The 22,480-nt window shown below is 49.4% G+C and overlaps 10 protein-coding genes across 10 annotated transcripts; 4 read left to right on the top strand and 6 right to left on the bottom strand.

Annotated features, from left to right (window-relative positions):
- Nucleotides 1-36: 36 nt before the first annotated feature.
- N7520_001785 (tellurite-resistance/dicarboxylate transporter family protein) lies at nucleotides 37-1,659 on the bottom strand (the record flags this gene model as incomplete). The annotated part of the gene is made up of 4 exons (XM_057135720.1): nucleotides 37-394; nucleotides 441-851; nucleotides 909-1,224; nucleotides 1,275-1,659. The coding sequence occupies 4 exons, from the start codon at nucleotides 1,657-1,659 to the stop codon at nucleotides 37-39; spliced, it is 1,470 nt and encodes a 489-aa protein (XP_057001656.1).
- A 964-nt stretch (nucleotides 1,660-2,623) lies between these two features.
- N7520_001784 (SDR family oxidoreductase) lies at nucleotides 2,624-3,812 on the top strand (the record flags this gene model as incomplete). The annotated part of the gene is made up of 6 exons (XM_057135719.1): nucleotides 2,624-2,667; nucleotides 2,718-2,942; nucleotides 3,017-3,024; nucleotides 3,098-3,249; nucleotides 3,296-3,390; nucleotides 3,440-3,812. The coding sequence occupies 6 exons, from the start codon at nucleotides 2,624-2,626 to the stop codon at nucleotides 3,810-3,812; spliced, it is 897 nt and encodes a 298-aa protein (XP_057001655.1).
- A 249-nt stretch (nucleotides 3,813-4,061) lies between these two features.
- N7520_001783 (succinate--CoA ligase (GDP-forming) subunit beta) lies at nucleotides 4,062-5,738 on the top strand (the record flags this gene model as incomplete). Its single annotated transcript, XM_057135718.1, has 6 exons — nucleotides 4,062-4,115; nucleotides 4,198-4,284; nucleotides 4,370-4,442; nucleotides 4,505-4,604; nucleotides 4,667-5,552; nucleotides 5,604-5,738. The coding sequence occupies 6 exons, from the start codon at nucleotides 4,062-4,064 to the stop codon at nucleotides 5,736-5,738; spliced, it is 1,335 nt and encodes a 444-aa protein (XP_057001654.1).
- A 251-nt stretch (nucleotides 5,739-5,989) lies between these two features.
- On the bottom strand, nucleotides 5,990-7,310 carry N7520_001782 (F-box domain protein; the record flags this gene model as incomplete). Its single annotated transcript, XM_057135717.1, has 2 exons — nucleotides 5,990-7,254; nucleotides 7,301-7,310. The coding sequence occupies 2 exons, from the start codon at nucleotides 7,308-7,310 to the stop codon at nucleotides 5,990-5,992; spliced, it is 1,275 nt and encodes a 424-aa protein (XP_057001653.1).
- An 812-nt stretch (nucleotides 7,311-8,122) lies between these two features.
- Nucleotides 8,123-10,047, top strand: N7520_001781 (heat shock factor family protein; the record flags this gene model as incomplete). Its single annotated transcript, XM_057135716.1, has 6 exons — nucleotides 8,123-8,427; nucleotides 8,484-8,582; nucleotides 8,635-8,702; nucleotides 8,755-9,098; nucleotides 9,148-9,217; nucleotides 9,269-10,047. 6 exons carry the CDS (start codon nucleotides 8,123-8,125, stop codon nucleotides 10,045-10,047), a joined length of 1,665 nt encoding a protein of 554 aa, XP_057001652.1.
- Nucleotides 10,048-10,682: 635 nt separating this feature from the next.
- Nucleotides 10,683-11,402, bottom strand: N7520_001780 (DUF3245 domain-containing protein; the record flags this gene model as incomplete). The annotated part of the gene is made up of 2 exons (XM_057135715.1): nucleotides 10,683-11,148; nucleotides 11,221-11,402. The coding sequence occupies 2 exons, from the start codon at nucleotides 11,400-11,402 to the stop codon at nucleotides 10,683-10,685; spliced, it is 648 nt and encodes a 215-aa protein (XP_057001651.1).
- A 727-nt stretch (nucleotides 11,403-12,129) lies between these two features.
- Nucleotides 12,130-16,419, bottom strand: N7520_001779 (uncharacterized protein; the record flags this gene model as incomplete). The annotated part of the gene is made up of 7 exons (XM_057135714.1): nucleotides 12,130-12,369; nucleotides 12,434-15,085; nucleotides 15,140-15,433; nucleotides 15,489-15,745; nucleotides 15,810-15,832; nucleotides 15,877-16,128; nucleotides 16,199-16,419. 7 exons carry the CDS (start codon nucleotides 16,417-16,419, stop codon nucleotides 12,130-12,132), a joined length of 3,939 nt encoding a protein of 1,312 aa, XP_057001650.1.
- A 672-nt stretch (nucleotides 16,420-17,091) lies between these two features.
- N7520_001778 (uncharacterized protein) lies at nucleotides 17,092-17,880 on the bottom strand (the record flags this gene model as incomplete). Its single annotated transcript, XM_057135713.1, has 1 exon — nucleotides 17,092-17,880. The coding sequence occupies one exon, from the start codon at nucleotides 17,878-17,880 to the stop codon at nucleotides 17,092-17,094; it is 789 nt and encodes a 262-aa protein (XP_057001649.1).
- Nucleotides 17,881-18,018: 138 nt separating this feature from the next.
- N7520_001777 (uncharacterized protein) lies at nucleotides 18,019-19,969 on the top strand (the record flags this gene model as incomplete). The annotated part of the gene is made up of 2 exons (XM_057135712.1): nucleotides 18,019-18,974; nucleotides 19,024-19,969. The coding sequence occupies 2 exons, from the start codon at nucleotides 18,019-18,021 to the stop codon at nucleotides 19,967-19,969; spliced, it is 1,902 nt and encodes a 633-aa protein (XP_057001648.1).
- Nucleotides 19,970-20,938: 969 nt separating this feature from the next.
- N7520_001776 (60S ribosomal protein eL13) lies at nucleotides 20,939-22,049 on the bottom strand (the record flags this gene model as incomplete). The annotated part of the gene is made up of 5 exons (XM_057135711.1): nucleotides 20,939-21,373; nucleotides 21,442-21,600; nucleotides 21,735-21,781; nucleotides 21,888-21,921; nucleotides 22,047-22,049. 5 exons carry the CDS (start codon nucleotides 22,047-22,049, stop codon nucleotides 20,939-20,941), a joined length of 678 nt encoding a protein of 225 aa, XP_057001647.1.
- Between the last annotated feature and the right edge of the window lie 431 nt (nucleotides 22,050-22,480).

Genomic DNA, 22,480 nt, shown 5'->3' with positions numbered 1-22,480 from the left:
TAAACAGTGAACAACTTTTAGGTATCCGCTCCAAATTTAGACAGCGTTAGTTTCCTCGGATTCCTCTCCAGCAGGATTGACGTGCTGAACTTCAAATCCACCCTCATCCCGATCCTCGCCTTTCTGTGGCCACAGAATCTGGTGCTGAACAATAGCTCGAATCATCATATAACAAACAAAGAAATACATAAATAGCAGCGGAAAAACTGCCACCGTCCCGACAATGTTGATGGCATCACAAGAAAATGCCTTCCCAATGGCAAAAGTGGCAGTGATCAACGCCGTGTTCGGAAACACGAATGAGAACCAGCCCATTGAGAAGACCATGCGACCTGGCCCGATAGCCGACCAATGGGCCGCACTAGCGAGGATAAAGAAGAAGATCGCCAATCTTCTGGAAGTAAGTATAATGACTATTCATGCGCGGGTTTACAACTTACCCCCATAGCCATAGTGCGGCGAAATTGGTCGTCACTTTCAGTATGTCGGCAGCTAGTGGACCATTGCCCATGAAATCGGCCGGAAAGGCGCGTTTTGTGTTGGATGCCATGTTCACAAGGCCAGCAACTGTGAAACCACTCGGTCCGACAGAAACGAACATTCCGGGACGCATGTTCTCCTTTGGAAGTTTTTGGGTCATGAGTCGGTAGATGAAGGCCGAATACACCATCAAGGACATCAGGAATCCGACGCCCTGAATCGTCGTTCCGCCTACGATGATGCGTAGAGCACGGGATGGTTCGAGTTTCCCACTTAGAATGCCGGCGTGTGGACCCATGATGAGCATAGGGTAAGCAGGAAAGATCCAAATCGGGGTCATTTGGGCAATTGTAAATGACTGTGTCGACCATCTGAGATATTGTGAGTGATTGTTCTTGATTCAAATGATGTTGAAAAGGGGTTCTGACATGATGAGATAGATGCCCGCGGAGAACAACACAGCTAGAATACAGTCGATCCAAAAGAGAACCCCCACAGCTTCGATTAGCCAGGGGCCTGCCTTTTGCGGGCCATATTGTGAGACATTGATCAGGATAGTACCAAAAGACACCATCGAAGCGGGAATAAACAAGGATTCCGTTGGATGAAGGAAGGAGGCTTTGAAAGTATAAGGATAATAGTAGAATCTAATGAGCAGAAGCGCCCAGATAAGAAGGTAAAGGACAATATTGAACAAGAAGACGACGACTCCGATTGTCTCCAATCCTCGGAAACGGTATGGGACTGTTAGTTCGATTAGTAAATGCAGACAAACCTGGATGGAGCCGATTTACCTTCGTATAGAACATTCGCCAATCCCCCGGTGGCCATGGTCATAGTGAAATATGCCCAAGTAATATGGCGAATTCGTTTTTTCCAGCTCAGCCGGTGCGACGATGCATCCGTAAATGTGCGATCAAGTTGTTGACCATTAGGCTCCGCCCAAAAATTTGATTCTCTCTTTGATTGGTGATCAGTAGCTCTCGACGAGAGCTTCTGTAACGTTTCCTCCAATGCGGTGGCGTGTACATCGCGGGCAGTGGTTCTAGGGCTGTCTATTACGCCGAGAATTGAGATTCTCTGGTCGGCATCTTCGATAGTTGGCGTTCGATAACCATCTTGACCGGGGCTTCTCATATGGCGGGGTACATCCGTCACTAGTCCAAATCCCGAAGCCATGACTAGTCCCGGCAATTGGGCGAATGCTGATTATGGAGTATATTCCGATTGGATTCACCAGGGACTGGGAGGGGAATTAGGTCAGAGCAGAATATTTGTATATATCCGTTCACTGCGCTAACAAAGTCGAATTGCGCGTCAGGCCAAGGAATTGATCATTCCATGTGAGGTGAGTCGGGCATCAACGGAAGACAAGTACGACTTGCGGGTTTTCTCTCATCGGTATTTTATACATGTATAGAAGAGTAAGATCACACTTATCGCTTAGGAATACGCGATCGAATAAACAACAGGAAAGAGGCTTGTGTCGCGGATGTCGACGAATTGACCCCGACGTCAGGGATCGCCGTCATGATGGGTCCGGGTATACGCTTTCTCACCAAAATCCGCGATTGCGATTCGTTGAGTTTAGTCACTTTCGGAAGTCGGCACAATCCACATCGGAACAATGAACCTATATTGGCTTGCACGTCTGACTTTAATAGTACCACAGGGTTCCGGATCCTGTTTATACCTGCTTTATCTTATAGATTCACAGCCATCTGCATGATAAACATGTGTATACTCCGCAGACGATCTGGAATGCATGCGACAAAAGTGGATCATTCTGTGTCTTGGCAGGAATGGATCTATCATCGGAAATCTGGATCTAATATCAATTCCAAGGTTGTAGGATGACCATGAAGAACCCCATTTGATGCACAATTGAATTGGTTCAATGATATACTATGCACCTATTCTCTAGTCATAGTGTTCATTTAAAGTCCCAAAGTAGTGATAGGGCTTAGGGTTGGGATACATGACAAGCCGAGGCAACACGACCAAGCTAGTCTTACTCTGGTATCGCGTCATTATCGTGAAGAGTTCATAGTTCATGCACCATACTTTAAACTTCATACTTCCTACTTCCTACTGAGATTCCAGGTCTCAGCTTTGAATAACTAGCGATCCCTTCAGATCAACTATGTCAGGGGTTACCGATAACCGCAAATCAGTCCTGATCACAGGGTGAGTGCCAGGCTCGAGTCTAAGATAACAAAGTACTGACACCAAGCAAGTTGTTCTCCCGGTGGAATTGGGCATGCCCTTGCGCGGGAGTTTCATCGAAATGGATTGCGCGTGATAGCTACAGCCCGTAAAGCGGAGACTATCTCCGACCTAGCTGGGCTTGGCATTGAGACTCTGAGTTTGGTGGTCGATGACCTTGAGAGTGTCAAGGCTTGCTATACTGAAGTTGAGACAAGACTCGGTAATAAAGGTTTAGATTACCTGGTGAACAACGCGTGAGTACATATCATCCTGTCACTGTCAACCTTGGACATCCGGAAGCTTTGATCATCGCTGACTCAGTATATAGAGGCCGCAGTATGTCCCATCAACCCTGATACCACCTAGACATCGATATAGGTAGGTGATACCTTGAGACTAACAGCAATAGACTATACTGTCCCTGCCATGGAGGTTGATCTAGCGGAGGCACGCAAGACATTTGATACCAACTTTTTTGCTGTCATTGTCATGTGCCAGACATTTGTGCCACTTTTGATCAAAGCCAAGGGAACGATTGTTCAGGTTGGATCGATCGTTGCTGTTCGTGTTTCAGTCCTTCAGAAAAGACCATGGCTGACAGTGACAGGTGATTCCCTACGTATTTGGATCGGTCTACAATGCATCCAAAGCCGCTCTGCACTCTTTCAGCGACGTTCTTCGAGTCGAACTAGCTCCCTACGGGTGCGTCGGCTGTATCTACTCTACTTTAATACTTGCTGATCACCAACAGAGTCCATGTCACTACTATTGTGACAGGAGGCGTACAATCTCGAATTGCGCGTACCGAACGCCACTTACAGCCGAATTCCATGTACATGGATATCGAGAAGGAGTATGACCAGCGCGTCGTGCATAGCCAACATAATGCAATGCCCCATGATGCGTATGCCAAGAGTGTCGTTGCTCAGGTATTGTATGGATCAGCCCCGTGGCGCTGGCTGTGGCCTTGGGCGCAAGGACGAAAGCTTTGGATCTGGGAGGGTCATCGCAGTTGGGTCGTTTGGCTGCTCTCGGGAGGTTGGGCGTGGAATGGGCTATTTGGATGGGTTCTTGGAAAGATGTTCAACCTAGGAAAGATCCAAGCGAAGAAGAAGAACGAGTAAAAAATGGTTGTCGTTGGTGATGAATGAGTTCCGTGATATTCGCGTCTTCCAGTCCGAGGCATGGCTGAGTCAGCCAGGGACGGGAGCTGGTTGGCTGCAACACCCGGTTTTACCGCGACTGTACTGTCATCCCGAGAAAAAGAAGAAACAGCAATTCTCCCCCGAGTTCCCGATATCCTCTCCCTTAACTCCCCAAGGGCTTAATACCACCCATTCCTCTCCTCTCTTCTCTTTCTCCCTAATTTCACCATGTTCAAGCTTGCCCGTGGTCGTCCCGTTGCTGCCGCCCTCCGGGCTGCGACTGTAAGTTCTTCGCGATGCCGTGCTATCGGCCCGTGGCTCGGTTTCTCTAATCCAAATACTAATAATGATGTTTGGTATCTAGAAGGTCTCCGCCCCTTCAAGAATCGCTCAGCAGCAGCAGCGTAACCTGTCCATCCACGAGTACCTCTCCGCGCGCATCCTGAAGAAGGTATGTCAATCCGCGTCTCCCGATTCCCCTTCGGTCGCAGAGATCCCTGTTTTGAATCCTGCAGTTTGCTGATGAAAGAACACAGTACGGTGTTGGTGTGCCCAAGGGTGAAGTCGCTCACACTGCTGAGGAGGCTGAGGCCGTTGCCCGTTCCATCGGTAGGTTTATCTCTTCCCTTTTCTCCTAGCTGGCCCCTTCACGTACTAAATACAATACCCAGGTAACGATGACATGGTTATCAAGGCCCAGGTTCTTGCCGGCGGCCGTGGTAAGGGTCACTTCACCAACGGTCTCAAGGGTGGTGTTCGGGTTATCTACTCGTAAGTTGGATATCGATTTTTACGCTCCTGGTCCAAGGGGTGATTCCTAACTTGTCCTTCAGTCCTACCGAGGCCAAGATGTTCGCCGAGCAGATGATCGGCCAGAAGCTCATCACCAAGCAGACCGGTGCCGCTGGTCGCGCCTGTAACTCTGTTTACATCTGTGAGCGCAAGTTCGCTCGCCGTGAGTTCTACCTCGCTGTCCTCTTGGACCGTGCTACCCGTGGCCCCGTTATCGTCGCCTCGTCGCAGGGTGGTATGGATATCGAGACTGTCGCCAAGGAGAACCCCGATGCTATCATCACCACCCCCATTGACATCCACGTCGGTGTTACCGATGAGATCGCCCGCACTATCGCCACCGACCTTGGTTTCTCCGAGCAGTGCATCGAGGAGGCCAAGACCACCATCCAGAACCTCTACCGTGTCTTCATGGAGACCGATGCCACTCAACTCGAGATCAACCCCCTCTCCGAGACCTCCGACCACCAGGTTCTGGCTATGGACGCCAAGCTGGGCTTCGACGACAACGCCGAGTTCCGCCAGAAGGAGATCTTCGAGTTGCGCGATGAGAGCCAGGAGGATGCTGATGAGGTCAAGGCTGCTGAGCACGGCTTGAACTTCATTAAGCTGGATGGTGACATTGGCTGCCTGGTCAACGGTGCCGGTCTCGCCATGGCCACCATGGACATCATCAAGCTGAACGGTGGTAGCCCCGCTAACTTCCTTGACGTCGGTGGTGGTGCTACCCCCGCTGCTATCAAGAGCGCTTTCGAGCTGATCACCAGCGACCCCAAGGTCTCTGCTGTCTTCGTCAACATCTTCGGTGGTATCGTCCGCTGTGACGCTATCGCTCAGGGTCTGATCAACGTTGTCAACGAGATGAACCTGCGCACCCCCATCATCGCCCGTCTGCAGGGTACCAACATGGAGCAGGCTCACAAGCTGGTATGGTTAAATTAATCTATTTTAAATAAATCTTTACTGACTGTTTTCTAGATCAACGAGTCTGGTCTTAAGATCTTTTCCATTGAGGACCTCCAGACTGCTGCCGAGAAGTCGGTTCAGTTCTCCAAGGTCGTCAAGATGGCCCGTGAGATCGACGTTGGTGTTGAGTTCACCCTGGGTATCTAAGGGATTTCCTCAAGGTTGAAGTCATAGATGAGGGCATGCATTTGGGAGCCCGTAGGCGCATTGTAACGACACATTAGAGAATACCTGTGGACGCTACGATGCCCGTTCCTGTGTCATTTATTTTTCTTTTGTCACTGTATTCTTGAGTGTTTCTATGTCCTTTTTTATTATGATGTCCTAATTGGAAGAGGATGTGAGATTTCAAAATGAATCCAGTGTCTAGTAGTCTGTAGATGGTTCAGGCTTCTACCTCAGGGCCACGATGCAGGCTGCCATGTTTCATCAAATCCCCAGATCACCAATGACCGAAGATCGGCGAAGATCACAAAGTCGCTATCCCCAAGCACTCGGATACAAGAGCTGATAATTGCATGTCGCTCCGCTAAATGCTGGCACTCGCCCATTGCGTTTGCTGGGGATGCAGATCTCTTGCCTTTGGACTTCATTATCGCCAACCTGTCACTGTATGTGGCACCCAGCCTCTCAACGGGGGCGTAGATCAGGTCCTGGCCCACACAAAAAGCGTTGGATATCGTAGGACGAGGAAGCATCTCATGGCAAATGACCTCATCGCCTTGCAGAGAAAAGTACCGTTTTGACTGGGTGTCGGCTGTGCCCATTTTTAGGAGCAGGGTACTGGTTTGGCCCTCATAGATCTCTTGTGCAGGCTGTGTCTGCCATATTTCACCGCGAATCAGTGGAATTTGATGATTCTGTGAATGGGAGCAATGAAACTCGTTGGCGTTGTTGATTGTATACTTTTCAGTATATACATGACAGGTATCGTCATCATTCACCATCACCAGCCTGTCGCCACGGTAGACTTTATCGCCGACACGGACGACCGTGAACTTGTCTTCGGAAGGGTGAAGCGCTAGCAGGAGGATGCCTGTCTTGATAGGAATCCTTCGAGCAATGGCCGAGTCCCACGCCCAGTGGATGATGTACTCCCGGTAATCGAAGGCCACCTTGCGATCACTCACCACGAAATAAGAAAAATCATTAGACGGCAATCGAAAGGCCTGGTGTTCATGAGTGTGGATATCCCAGATGTGGCAATATCCCCGCCTCGACATCACAGCGATTAATGATCTGGAGATTTTCAGCTCCATGAGCTGGTCTCGATTTTCCGTGGCTAGTCGATCGGTTTTGCCAGTCCGTAGATGAAATATGGCGATAGATCTTAGGTCGGTCTCTCCTTCTAACCAAGCAAGGATGCCATTTGAATACCCCAACATGCCAGGGTGGATGAATGTGTTGTGCTCCGCATCTAACGGAGAAGGCAGCGAGACCTGCTTATATGGTTTGCCTCGTTCCAGCCGCAGTCTTTTCTGAATCGCGGCCTTGCAATCTGATACAACGATGTCGCCTCCCACGGTGGCTCGGATTGCAGCGCTTTGTACCATGAAAGATGAAAGAACCCGGTGCCATTGCCGAGACACCCTTTGCAGGAGGATCAGGTCGGCGAGATTCAGGTACTCTGCGACCAGCGCAACAATCTCTAAGGGTAGGTTTCCTATCAAGTCGTGTTGAAAAGTGATGTGATCGGCACGTAACTTCACCTCTCTCCATTCAGCGCGATGTAACTGGTCCAAGATGCCATGATATCTGCAGGGTTTACTGATCAGCGATGTGCATAAAAGTAGCAGGCATTAGACGTGTATAGACATGTCATACATAGCACGTCGACTCTGAGGAGATAAGTCATTAAACTGACTCAAGATAGAATGAGTATGATCCATAAAAAAAATAAAAATTGATATGGTAAGTGTTAAACAGGATGTTTGGATGTTTGGATGTGAAGTTAGAAGTTGTGGATTGTAAAGTTGGGATAATCTGTATATCTATAAGGTGAAGGTGGAGCTGTGAAGAAAAGGTCCTCATTCCTTCACCAAAACCCCTTTTCTTATTTCTCCACCTTCTTTCTACCCGATCTTCCCACGTCATCAATCCATGAATTTGGAATATTTCTGACTCTCTCCTGTTTGGAATAAAATTTTTAAAAAAGTTCGAGAGAGTCAGAGAAACTTTGCAGATCCCGACCTTTCGCGCCTTTCCGGCCCCTCCCCCCTTCCCCGCAGACCTCAAGCTGAGATTTGTTCCCTTCACCTTTCGACCTCAATTCATGGGCGCGATGACAGACCGGGTTCCAATGCTTGGGTGTTGATCTGCGCCTCATCTGGGCCTCCGCGATACTATCCTACTCTCTTCCCACGTCCTTCCGCCACGAGCGCACTCTAAACGGTCATCGCGTTCTGCATCTTGCCCCATCCGAACTTCGGCTTCCCCAAAATTATTCTTATCAGCTCCCAAGCTTCATACGCCGATCGCCTGTCCCGAACTTCGCCTTACGCTATAGCTGTTTCACTTCTCCGCTTCCCAATATGAGTGGTCTCGCAGATCCTCCCTCCAGGAATACCTTCGGGCCTGCGAATGCTCCCGGCAAGACTCGAAACATCCCGGTCCTATCATCCTCTGTTCACCATTCCCCTGTCGCGATGGAGATCACGCCCCCTTCCTCTACTGCGGTGGGTATACCGATTCACGGTCTAGAAGGCGACCGGGGCGCAATGAATACTAATGGCTCTGAGGGGAATTCGAGCAATCCCCCCAACCCGGCCGTTGGGGCTGCTGCTGCAGCCCAGCAACCTAAAGTCGTACAGACCGCTTTTATTCACAAGCTTTACAAGTGCGCCCGCCAACCTGATTGCTCTACGATCCGTGCTAACCTGTCTCGAAACATAGTATGCTCGAGGATAACAGCATCCAGCACCTTATCTCTTGGTCAAACACCCACGATAGCTTTGTGATGTCCCCAACTTCAGAATTCTCCAAGGTCTTAGCGTAAGTCCCAGTGACTGAACCTCGACGTTGGTTTCTGCTGACGCCCCCAAAGCCAGTACTTTAAGCACACGAACATTTCGTCCTTTGTCCGGCAGCTGAATATGTACGGCTTCCACAAAGGTACGTTACAACCATTCTGAGATCATGGGGTATTTGCTGATCTAGGTGTCAGTGAGCGATGTGTTTCATACTGGGTCTCCGGACTCTGCTCTGTGGGAGTTTAAACATGGAAATGGCAATTTCAAACGGGGCGATCTGGCTGGCCTGCGAGAGATCAAACGTCGCGCATCCCGGCATGCGTTGATTCACCGCGACTCGTTCCCTGGCCATAAGGCTGCTACGTCACAACCAGGCACCCCTGCGGAGCCTGTTCCTGATGCGACAGAAGCTAGATTGATGAATCTGGAGCACTCCCTCTACGATATGCATAATCGTCTATCCCGTGCTGAAGAAGGCAATATCGCGCTCAATGCGAGATGCCAGAGCATGGCTGAGGGTCTAGCCCAATGCTATCATGTAAGTCTTATTTGTGGTCTGCATAGGTTCTATACTAATTATATGCCAGTGGACCCATTCTATCTCCCGCTTCCTCCAAGCTGCTGTGCCTGATAGGGAGAACCCTCTGTACCGTGACAGTATGACGGCATCTGCCCCGCAAAGGGAATATCGCACTGACAGTATTCTAGTCTCGAACATCCAGCGAGAGGTTGAGAAACAGCTTGAAACAGTGCGCGCTGTGGAAACATCACATGAAAATCTCATGCCACCGCGTCAGGCTTTCTTTGCGAATATGCCCCTTGAATCTGGGCCACCCTTATCTCCTCGGCAACTACCACAAGATGATGGCCGACGCCAGTCCATGATCCGGCCACCCGTTCCGCCACATCTTGCGGTGTCGCCGCGTCGCTATGGCTCCATTGGAGGAGCCAACCCCGCACCTAATTATGTCCGGCCACAAGCACCCCAAGCTCCCCAACAGAATCAACCCGGACCCTCGCATTTATCCATATCGACACCCCCTGGGCCTAATCTCGGTCGCCGCCACACTTTTGCGGACATCCGCCAGCATGATTGGCCGCCTTCGGGCACTTCTCCCTTCCCACCTGGCAACCCGCCTAGTGGACCTTGGCCTTCATCTCCCAACCGAGTGCCGGGTTCCAGCGACCAGCAAGTCCGGGATGTCCTTGCTCAGTACGAAATGGGGGCTCCTCGACGTCTTCAAGACCAATCGCGCCATGCCACACCACCCGGCGCTGCCGAACCATCTCCATCCTTGCTCAGTGTTGACAACGGGTGGAACATTGGTGGCTCTAGGTTTCCCCGCCAAGAATCCTCTTTGCCAGCAACCCGTCGCTCTAGCATGGCAAGCAACGTTCATTCACTATTGAACCCTGCAGATACCGCCGAGCGACCTGACGAAGAGCAACAAATGAGCGAGGATCGCAAGCGAAAACGCTTGGAATAGATGCCATTGGCTCAAAAGTTACACTTAAAACCTCATTGGATGAATTGGCTACACCATACTTTGCGCAAGGCCAGTGATCTACCAAACCTACCACATTTCATCATATTCCCAAATCTTCTCGAAAGGCGTTTGGAAACTCCCATCATTTGACATTGTACACTTGAAACCACTAAAGCCCTTTATTCTCTCTCTTTTTGTTTTCTTTCTTATTTCTTGGATATTCCCGGCGGAGTCGCGCTGTCGATACCGAGTGAACAAAGGCTCGGGTTTTATACTTCATTTCCCGCATATCTTATATACCCTTGGGTCGGGCGGAGCAGCAAAAAATCATGGTAACATCTAGAAGAGATTGGAGTGAATTTTGTACTTTAAGCCTGAGCCCCCTAATTTGACTAAACTAAGTGAACTCCTTGCGTGTAGTCTGACTGACCGTGTACACGCTGTGAGAGTCATTGGAACTCCGATTCCAGTGATCCAGCACCGAAATTCGACCTTGCCAGCTTCTGTAATTTCTAACGGAGCTCACAACAGCTCCGGGCAAATCGAGCTGTTTCCAGTAGTGACCGGAGCTAGTGACGCTCAGCCACAAGCTCACCAGCGCAATTCGAAGGGAAATATCCATATGAACAACCACCTCATCTCTTCTTTCTCTTCTTAGCTCTTTCAGCAAGAAGCTCATCCAAATAACTGGTCGCCTTCTTCTTCCCCTTCGCCTGTCGCACAGGAACCTCTTTCGTTGATGAATCCGGCCAATCCTCCTGTGCCGTATCCTGCTCCTGCCCCTTCTCCTCAACATTCACCTTCGCCTTAGCCTTCAGCGGAGCAGCCTTCCTCTGATTCCTAGCAAGAGAAGCCGTCCGCCCTTCTTCCTCGTCATCACTCTCATCCTGTTGATTGGCCTTAGCCGCTTGCGCCATTTTAGCAGCCTGCGCCGCCGCCGCACTTTCTTTCGCCGAAGCCTTCTTCTCCGCTTCGGCCTTCATGAACCGATCATAATTCTTGCCGAGTAATTGTTTTCGTAATTTATCGTTTGAGCTTAGCTCTGTGCGATTCCAGCTTCCGTCCGCTGCTTTTTCGGGGAGGGGGGCGCCGAGTCCGAGTCTGAATTGAATTAGTATAGGTATAAGTATAAAGATGAGGATCCGGATGAGATGTATTGGAGGGATCGCTTACGTCTCTGGTACAGCGGTGAAGATCTCATCTTCCTCTTTTTGTAGTTCCTCTTCGGATTTGGTGTTTGCTAGCTCTGTTTCTGTTTGTGCGGGGAGCCAGGATGCGACGAGACGTTGGCTTCGGGCGAGAGCGACATTGGCACGGTTTAGAATGACGTCGGACTCTGCTTTTGAAAGTGACATGTTGGTGATGTTGGTTATATTTTTTGTTCGCGAGAGGAGAAAGCGATGCTCACAACTTTTTGCGATAAGCGTTATCTAAGGCGGTGAATAGTGTCAAAATGCTTGGTATGAGCTTAGGATACAACCCGCTCCTCTGCACTATGCTGCAGTAATAGCTTCTCTGGAGGTTTGAGATAATACATATGTGAAAAAGGGTTAAAAAGCCACAGAAAAATACACGAAAATTCGAAGATTGATATCTGCCTCTTTGTTTCTTGGATATACTTTAGACTTGTTGAATATACGTTCGAAACCCTAATCTCCGAATTTTCCCTTTTTTCCCTCTTCTCCTTCAGCTTCTCCTTTAATTTTTTTTTCTTGTCTTTCTTTCTATTCCACTATATATGAATAAGGAGGGCCCCATGATTTTTTTAAATAATCCGGGAGGAAAGAAGGTAGGATGCTGAGTGGGAGATACAGTATTCATGAACATTAGTCACATACCATATGTAGATAGGCGCTAGGCGCATTGCGCGGCAGAAAGCCTCCGAAAGCGTACAAGGGTGAATATTAGTTAGGTGGGTATCACATAGGTAGATGACAGAATTGCTAGATATTTAGTACAATACAGAATTAGCGAGGGCGGCGACGTTAGATCAAATGATTCGACGGTTTTGTCAACGGATCGCTATTGCACACCGTAATTGGGCCATCATTGTTCATTGCCATCTTCCTAGAACGGCATAATCTATTGTACATTGAGTTCCTCCTCGTCTGATATAGATGTGGTCTCGTTGGGAATAATTTCGTGCCTATCCCAGGATGTGTTCCAGCTTAGTTTTAGGTTAGGCTCGGCAAAGCGGTAGCTATCTTGCTGCAAGGTTGATATAACAGCATTCTGCAAAGTTCTAAACAAACGGCGACGGTAATAGAAGAGAGAATCCTCCTGACTTCTACTGTTCAGTGCCGCATAACCGGCTTTCATAGTCTGTATCAAAGATTAGAGGAATAAGTAGGGGAAACGTTGGGAAATGTGGCTAGCTTCTGCTTACCTTGTCAATAGCTTTATGCAACTCGATGATGCTTCGTGCAGCCTCATCCGTGGTGTATGTCGGATCTTTCATGTTGATTCCTAGTCGTAACCATGAGTCCATACGTAGTATTTGCTCTTTCCAGACCATTCGCCCCCCTAGGAGACACATTGTCAAGGGGCTGACTAGAGACCCTTCTATCAACATGGGCGGGTTACTGGCACGCTTCTCCTGATATGTGAGTAGATCCCGAGTCAATGGTGCGGGTAGGATGTGAGCGGCGCTCGTCGGCATCAGGTAATCCATCTTTTCGGTCTTGGTGAAATATGCCTGTGCCGTGAGCGGCTTTGGAGCGGCAACGTGGGGGTATTGAGCGTGGAGAATAAGTGCCTTGATAAGAGGAATACAGTCGGAGTTCTTGTTGAGCGGCGCGTGGCCATATGGATGATGATATGGATTGCCGAATCGACGCACCAGGCCTTGGTCTCTGAGTGAACTTATCACCAGCTCAGCAAGAGCGTAAGACTCCTCATACCGGTGGAACTCGATATTATTGGATTCAGCGTATTCCCTGGCCTTGTGACGTTCGATATCCCTCAAAGCCTTGAAGGCATTGATCGTAGCGATATGATCACAGTGACTCTGCCCCGCAAATTCAATACGGCTCTTTCGAATCCTTTCCCCGTCGGCAGACCCCAATGGCCAGCGGAAGAGGCCATCCTTGCTCGAAGTTGCCAATATGATCATTGGGTCCAGGCAGCTGAACATAATACCAAGGACGACCAACTTGCCGGCCGATGGGTGAACTGGAATTTGGCTGAGAAGAGCACCAAGGTCGGTTAGATTCTCCTTCTCATCCATTGCCCCTATCTGTTTTAAGTGTCTGATAGTCTCCAGAACTGCGTTGGTATCAGGAGGCTCAATGGCCTGCTTTAGCACATCAAGAATGGGAAGCTCAGGGACAGTGCTTTTCACGCGCAGGCATAGATCATCCAGGGGAGCTCGTTGAATAGTGGGAGACTTCGTTTTCCGAAGACTGTCATAGCATTGTTGGGTTCCTAGGAAAAAGTACTCTCCATCTTGGACCCTGCCAGCTCGTCCAGCGCGCTGGACGGCACTAGATTGGCTAACCCAACAGGGTCCCAGTCTGCTAGAGCGCGCTATATGGTCATAAATTAGGTTATTGACCCTACCAGAATCAATCACGTACTTAACATCCGGGATGGTGACTGAGGCTTCAGCCACATCGGTGGCAAGGAATACTCTCCGACAACCTTCCGGGTATGGCTTTGACAATTTGGCCATCTCAACAGGCAGTGCTGAATGCAACCTAAGCAACCGGAACCGATCTTCGTCGGAGAAATCAAGATCAAATCCCTCAACACGGGAAAAATCCAAGATTCGCTTGTGAAGCTCATCTATGGTTGCTATACCCGGAAGGAAAACCAGAATGGCGCCGGAAGTCGTTGTGGTCAAAAGGTGGAATACCAAAGCAGCAATCAGGCCATATGGAATCAATTTGTCCTCCTGTTCCAATATCTGGCTGTGTTGAGCAGGGGAGGGAACCAAGTCAGTCGATTCTGCCATGGAGTTTGAAGTCTCAGTAATTTCGTCGTCTAGATGCGCATAATGTTTATCCAGAAATTTTTTGGTCTCGGGCCCATGCAGCAGGTGTGACAAGAGTTCAGGTTCGAATGTAGCTGCTAGATTATCAAGCACCTCGTCAAGATTGTGCTTCTTCACATTATATTGACGGCCCGGGATGGAGAGATCTGGAGCAGCAACAAGTGACCCATCAGGCCCAATGTTGGCGAAGTACGAGGAAAACAGATCAAGATCTATAGTGGCGCTCAAGATCACGATTCGGGGCACGGGAGCACCAGTCACTCGGCACTTAGCGACATAGCGTTTTAACAGAAGCATTGTGAGGTCAATTTGGATGTCACGGACATGTACCTCGTCAAGAATGATGTGAGTCAGCGATGAGAGAGCTTCAGGCCGATTCTGTAGCATGTTCAACAGGATACCCGTGGTACAGTATGTGATGCTGCCCCCGTTTTTGGTTGGCCTCCGAGAGTCATATCGAACGATGCAACCAACAGTATTGCCAACGTGCTCACCTCTTTCATGGGAGACTCGCTCCGCCAGGAACTGTGCCGCGATTCGCCGTGGTTGAACGCAAAGCACGTTGCATTTTCCCCCAACTCCTTGGTCGGTCGCATCATCCAGGATTATTTGGGGAATTTGAGTAGACTTTCCAGATCCCGTCTCAGCAGCAATGATACTAAAAGTATGTTGGTTGATGAGCTCCAAAACCTGGTGTCTAATCTGGATCACTGGTAGTTGGTCTTGCTGGAACCGAATATCAATTGTGCTTGCATCCTCCGATTGGCGTCGTTCATTCAGGCTCTTGCTCAACGCCTGAGATCTGAGATCTTCCTGCTCAGACTTTTCGGACTCGTCTGGCTTTCCTAGTGATTGATAGGACGGTGGAAATTTCTGCTTCTTGAAGTTTCTTTCTGTTTGGAGCAAGTCATCCCTCGAATCTTGCATCGCCATCATCAATTCGTCGGTTACAGGAACCTTAGCAGCCAGATGAACGGGTTGGTTCCAGTAGGGTGTTTTTATCAATTTTGAGACGAGGATTGCGACTGCCTTCCTCTCCAATTGAGACTGAATGATATTAGAAATATATGCGAGGATAGTATATGGGAAATGATAACGAACCCTGAACATTGTACGATCAGCCATTACTAGAGTCTGGGCTTCTGGCACCCTCTTGTTGTTATGCAAAAAGACGTTTGCGATACAATCCTCTGAACCCGACAGTTCGAGGCGGAAAACTCCCATATCCACCATGTCATAGAAACGCTCCAAATTTTTGTCTTTCAAGTCGTCTTTCAAGTCATCAAATATATCTTCCAAAGCTTTCAGGTTCTGAGACTGTAAAGAAGCGACCATCCGGTAGATTGCAACTTGGCGCGCGCTTGCAACTTGCGACGCAGTTTGGCGTTCGATTGGCTATGAAGCAGTCAGAGAAAATTGAGCGCCATCGTATGGCGTATGAGAAACATACCTTTTGCTTACGACGGCTCTCTGGATCTGAGACACATTTCGAAGTAAAGATCTTCTCGCCCGTGATCCGATCAAATAAGGCAACGTCATACCCACCGGGAACCTGCTTAAAGCGGACAGTTGCTGTGTTGCTTTTCATCCAAATGTCTTTCAAACGAGGCAAGTTTCTCAATGCATCATAGCCCGCAGTCTCAAGACCTTCATCCCAGTCACCGGATTTGCGTAGCTTGGAAATCATAGCCAATCGGGATACCCCGACTGCTTGGGTCTGTCCGTTTAGCAATGAGAAAGAGTCTTTAAATCGCAAGGAGAATAAACATACCAGTGTCGGCGCCGAGGCTGAAGCTACAAGCGTTGGTTTAGAATTGTGACTAAGACGCAGCTCGTACATCCAAAGCCCCTCGGCAGGCAATCGAATTTTCTTGATCTCGTGGTTCCAGGCTTCTTCATTTTGGCTGGATTTGGATTTTTCTCTTGTCAACCAAATTCTGTAGGCCAACAACATCGCTTTTGCTTCTGCCTCGTCTTGAAAGCCATAAGACTGAATAACCTCCGAGAACGGAACAGCTGAATTCTCAGAGGCATGCAGTTGTCGCGAGTGCGGGTCATTCTGAGGATCTTGAGTAGACTCTGCGGTTGAGCTACAGGATTTAGACGCGGATGTATGGATCGATGCACCCGCAAATTGAGGGTATTTGAGTCGGTATAAACGCCAAACTCTCATCTGCCATTGCAGCTCGTGGTCGTTCCCAGCACAGACCGCAGACAATATTACCGGAAGGTAGGGTTTCAAGGGTCGAGTCGGGATCGTTTGAAGCTGTCGAAATAGAGGCCGCGGTTTTGAGGTTCGGGCTGTCCGATGGGATATGCACCCGGTGTATTGGCCCGTAGGACGAGCCAGGGTCTGTTGTAAGCCCCGCATGCCATTGCATGTGCTCATTCCTGTAGTCACGTTGGAGAGCGTCCTCGGGTTCAATGCGAAAATGAGATACAGCGCGCGCGCATCGCGGGAGATTGGATGGCACTTGGCACGATATGCCGGGACTCGACAGTGAAAATAAGTGACAATGTATTCGATGTGATCGGGGGCGGTCCTGACCTCGCGAGTCAAGGAAATTAAAGTCCCGGTCAAATCTGCGGCAAACGAACACTTAAAGGCTTGGCATGCGGAGTGAACTACGGAGTAGACTTATAGCCTTATCCGCCCCGCGCGTCCCGCGATTAACGATTAACAGTAGTGATGGCATAGTATATTACTAATGATTTTATAAAACAATATGCGTTGAATAGATTGTTCAATTGATACAGTAAGAGATAGGATATATGACACAGACGGGGTAGGAGATATAGTATTCCGGACTCAGAAGATACTATAAGAGACTGAGTGGGAGACTAAGTAGACAGCTTACTCTGCTACTTATGGCGATGAGTGCCCGATTCCGCTGACTTGAATGAACCTTGGAAACATTTAAATTTCAAACGTCACATCATGAGCAAGAATCTCTATATACAGAGTCTAATATTTACCATCTGTGTCCAGTACCTTTCTAAACACATGCCGAGTCCCTCTATATATTAAACAGGGTATCAAAGCCAGAACAGATCTAAACGGTCGTGTGCTTCTGCTGCTTCAGCCTCTTCTCAGTTTTCATGAACTCTCGGATCCCAACTGGAATATTGGCAAACAGATCCTCATCTTGACTTGGTGCGGGCCAATTGGTGTCACTGCCACCACCATCATCATCCATGCTTTGACTGGCCGAATCAACCTCGGCTCGAGGTTCGGTGCGCATGTCCTTAGTTCCCTTCTCCGAGCTGCCCTTGGCCTTAGCCTTTGCAGCTCTAGCAGCCCATTCTTCCATCTCATCTCGGAAATCATCCCAGACGCAATGTACACAGCCGCTCATGCAACAATTCTCGGGTTCTTCGGGCCGGGGCGGGATGGGCACTCCATTGATGGTGTGCCACTGGTGTTCTGGCGGAAGCTCGCCTGGGTTGTATCTAGATTGACGACCAGGACCAGCCAGGCGTGTGCCGAATACAATGGACATTTTCTCCTGGGGGGTTTTCGCTTCGCTCATGTTTGTCGGCGCCGGTTTGTCCTCGGGTTGAGCGGTGGTAGGTCGCGCAGTCGGTGCCCCGCCGCGATATGGCGAATGTTTCAAGATCAAAGAGTAGTACCCTGATAGAGGATATGCTTGAGAGTCGTCGGTGGCTTCTTTGGAGGAACCATGGGTATGAGTGTCGGTTCGGCTATGGGCCATGCGCCGAGGTGTAAAAATCAGGGCATATTTTCGATTCGGGGTCAAGGAATAGACCGGTCGATATGACGAAGGGTGGTAGCCGACTTTTACTCTTCGGAAGGACTGTCTGCCCGCTGCAAGACACTCCATTGTAGGCCGTGGGAGGAATGAATGAATGATCTTGTTCCTGAGCGGAGATCATTAAGTCATAGGTGCAAACACTGCAAACATAGTTGTTTATGCGCCGCGATTTTGGCGCGAGTTAGGATGAATGTTAACTTCGCAATAATGAATTCGCCGCCAAAACGCCGAAAAAGCAGAGACGTCTCAGGCGGCGACGCTAGCGCGTTGCAGTCTGCTGCTTCTAGTACTACAAAACCTTCACGCCGACCCTCTTTCCAGTCACCAACGCGGTCCAGTCTAGCCAAATCACACCCGGAAGTCCTCGAGCGGGCACTCAGCAGATCTCCAAGTCGACGACCGGAAAGTCAAGGAAGCCGAGGAGAAAATCCAGACTCAAGTTCAATCGGGCTTCGAGGTCGCAAAGCCCTGCGACCGTCACTGAGCGGCACCTCCAGTCCTCTGAAAGCGCCGCAAATGTCTGGGAATGCGCCCATTCTGTCGCCTACCAGACGTCCTAGTGGTGTTCAATCATTCACAAAACCACCCCGCAGGCTATCGAGGAAGATTGTGCCCAGCGACTTTTTCTTTGGGTCGCCTACCAGGAAGCCAACCCAGCTGACAGAGGATGTTTCCAACACTCCGGAAGGTCAATTGGCTTTGGAGCTAGGAAGCGCAACACGTGAAACCGCCATGGACGATCCTGGAGACGCAGATTTGGGTGGTGGATTCATGGACAACGATGATCTAGAACCAGAACTTCCCCCCACCCCCACACAACTGGGGTTAGAAAAGGCACCAGATCGCGGAAGAGGGCTACTAAGCAGTAGCCCCAGTACAAGACACGAAAAAAGAATGAAACGAAAAGCAACCGACTCTGTTCCAGGAAGTCCCTTGAAAGCATTGAGGTTCCCAACTCGAGATCCCGATGATGCACCAGGCTCAGATACTAGCTCGGTTGAGGATGGATTATCCCCGGCTGCTCTAGAGAAGCGTAAACTACGCAAAAGCCTCAAAGCAGAGTTGCAGCGCTTGAAAGACGATGTTGCAGATCTGACGGAATGGACGGGTAAAATGGAGTCTGATGTGAATCTTGCGGATTCTAAGGGTCTCGATCATTTCTTGTAAGATCAGCATCCCACACCGTACCCTATATCTCTAACTGTCGAAAAGAAGCTTGCTCTCCGAGGAATCATCATACATAAACCGCCCTGTTCCACAACGAGCTCCAGTGCCACTCTCATCACTTCTTTCCACTCTGCTCCCATTTTCTAATAACATCCCCTGTCCAGCCCGTCCAGCATCACCTTTACCTACAAACCCATTCGCCTTGAAAGAATTCTCACAGTCACTGTCATACCTCACTGTGTTTGCTCCCCTAGATCTCCATACGAAGACCAGCTATACAACTCTTTCAAAAACAAGTACCATCCTCGAGACACATACATTGACCTTCACTCCTCCACCTCCATTCCCATCTTCTCTATACAATATCTCCGTTATTTACGAGACAGATCCGGAGACACAATCCATCACCTCCGTCTCAGTACCCACGGGCAGCGACAGCAAAAAAAGAAAAGTACCTACCGTCCTCCGTCGATGGATCGACGCTCGTCTTGCCAACTCCCTTCTGAAACTCGACGTGGCAACACTATGTTGGGGTATAAACCGGTACTGGGAAGCTTCGGTGGCTCGCGCCCGTCTATGGACACGCATCGATCACAAGCACGGCAGTGGTGCAGGGAAGGGAAAGCTCCCCGAGTTTCAAACTGGAGTCATTTTGGCTTCAGAGCTTCGACAATTGATCCCACATCTGGAGCGTAGCTCAATGATTATCACATCCCGATCTTCGGGAGCCGAGCCTCGAGTTCTCTTGTCCAATGCTCTGGTTATTGATGATTGGACTGGAGAGCCACAGCTCCGGCCGGAGCTCAGTGTTTCGACCTCTGGCTATGGAGGAGCCAGCAAGAAGATCGATCAAGGAACCAAGAAGCTTTTCCATGCGCTTTTGAAGGAGGATAGTTTCGCTTCTACACAGGGCAGCATGGAAGGTGTGCACTACGATGCGGTTGTCCGAGCTACAGAAGGTGCCCTTGGCGCTTTGTTTGGTCGTGATTGATGTTCTTGATTTTGTTCGAGTAGCGATGGCGCATAGCGTTAATTTGCATGTGGGTGTTATTTTTAATTTAAGATACCATGGTAGTGTTATTGAACACTTCTGAAATGAATCGAGACGGAATGTTGCCTTGAACTTGCTCTCACTTGAAACATATATATAAGTGGAGACTGAATCAGAACGATCTAATGGAAAAACCTTATGCATGATAGAACTCAAGTGCTAATACTTAATGTATACCTAGACAAGATTTCATCCATATACATATACATATCCTTGCAAATATTACCGAGCAATAGAAGAATGGAGCGTAGAGCCTCCCGCACGAGGTCGAGTCTAGATGCACAGAGGGAAGAGGACCTCGTGAATCCAGACGAAATACCCGAGTCGCTGTGGCTGACTTCTTGAAGTGACAGTGGTCCACTGTGGAGCTGTATATAGGTCCTAATAGATCCATGCAGACTGGCTTACGATAGATTGCTTCCATCCATGCCCAGGTGTGCAGGTGAAATGTTATCTACCCATACGCTACAAGCAATATTGAAAAATTGAAAACGTTGAAAGACTCTTTATATCCATATGCTGAGAAACTACAAATTTTCATGGCGTAGACCTCTACCATTCCTCCTATCCCTCAGACCCAGCTGGATGATATCAACGCCAAAAACCGCGATTCTTCGTCCATGCTAGTATCTTCCAGGGTAGGCCAATAGGATCAAGCTCGAAAGCCAGAAAGAAACTTTACCGAGCAGGTTGAGAAAAATTGGGCGGTTTTGCATTTCGAAGGATCTTCCGAGTTCTTTCTTTTTAGAGACAAAAAAAGGGTAGTTTCAAGGGGAGAGGGGGAGTAGGGAAAGAGGGATTTAGATTGAGAGAAATGGAAGAGGCGCCACGCCATGCCACGGTACACTCATCCCCGATTCGAAAACCGACCCGATCATCATCATCAACACGAGCAGAAAATTATCACATTTATTTCTTGGCGTTGGCCTCCTCCTCAGCCTTGTTCTTGGCACGCTTCTCACGGATACCCTTGTAACGGGCCTCGGAGCGAGCGTCACGCAGGCGGCGGTAGACGGACTCCTCGGACTTGGGAAGATCGGCACGCTTGATGTCAGTGATGGCGTTCTCCTCAGCGGGGTTGGTGATGGGGAAGGTGGCGTTGACGCTGGTGGCAATGCCCTCACGCTTGCCCTCGGCAAGAGTGGCCTTGACGGCCTTGACGTCCTCAGCGGAGGAGTCGAGCTTCTTGAACTGACCGCTCTTGCGGGGGAAGAGGATCAGGCGGGCCTTGTAGTCCTGGAGACGGGCAACGTTGGCGACCAGGGACTCCTTGGAGTAGTTGGTGCGGCGGTGGTCAACGGAGATACCGACGGTGGAAGCGAGCTTCTTGGGGATACCGGCCTCCTAAAAAATGAGAAGAAAAAATGATAAGCCGCCACCCTATGATCAAAAATCAGGGTAGTCGAATTTACCTTGAGCTCAGCCAGGGTGAAACCACGGCCAGCACGGACACGGCGGTTGTACTTGACGGTAGGGCAGCGGACAACGGGACGCAGCTTGTCAACCGGGCGGGGAGCGACGGCGGCAGCCTTGGCGAGACGGTTCTCACGACGACGGTGCTTACGGCCGGGCTATAGTCGCAAAGAAATCCATGTTAGTCCGTCAAATTCCTCCGAGTAGTTTTTCCATTATAATCGGTCCCAGTCGGTAGGTATAAATCGGTAGGACGATATTCTTGGTGGGAAGAGATTTTTCGAGATCGTACCTGGTCGAAGTGCACGCGAACACGCTTCTGCCAATCCTTGCGGAAGTCTATTGAAAACTGTTAGTCAATTATTTCCTTTTGATCGCAATTATGACCATTGCAATATCGAGAGCATGACATGCGCATGATCGAAGGCCATTGAGGGACACTCACGGTTCTTCTGGATCTGGTTGTTGTGCTTGATCGCCTATATTCCAAAGACAAATCCATCAGTCATCGAGTTCCACCAGTATCACCGCGCCAGAATTGTCGATCGACGCAGTCCATTCATTTCCAACATATATTCGCAAACGGGAATCGAGGGGAACGCACCATGGTGACGGATGGGGATCGAGCCGGTGATGGTCGTCGGAGGGTTGCTGGTCAAATCTCCCTTCAACGGCAGAAACTCTGAAGTTCCCATTTTTCGTGTGGCCCGCTTTGCCTCTGACCGCCTCGCTTAGCGAGCCCTAACTAGTCCTAACCGGGATATCTGCCGTGGACTGTAGATGACTCAGCAGACTGGGCCGCTTCCGTTCCTGGGGATCTACAGTACCAGAGTGTAAATGTTTAGACTTCAAGGCAACTTGTATAATCTGGGCCTTAGAGGGTGGTGATCGTTATTAACCGCGAATTACTACAAAAGTGGAAGAAATACAGGATTTTTCTTATCCTATTCATTGTTTTTGTTCTTATTGTACAGTCATGGTCATGCATTATGAAGCAAATTCCCGATCGACTGGGGCTTGGTAGATGGACTTGATGAT

This window comes from Penicillium odoratum (assembly GCF_028828045.1).
Source record: "Penicillium odoratum strain IBT 22623 chromosome Unknown utg000001l_segment0_segment0, whole genome shotgun sequence".
In the NCBI taxonomy this organism is placed as follows: domain Eukaryota; kingdom Fungi; phylum Ascomycota; class Eurotiomycetes; order Eurotiales; family Aspergillaceae; genus Penicillium; species Penicillium odoratum.
The sequence above is the reverse complement of the archived record's forward strand: the minus strand, read 5'-3'. Positions and strand labels throughout refer to the sequence as shown.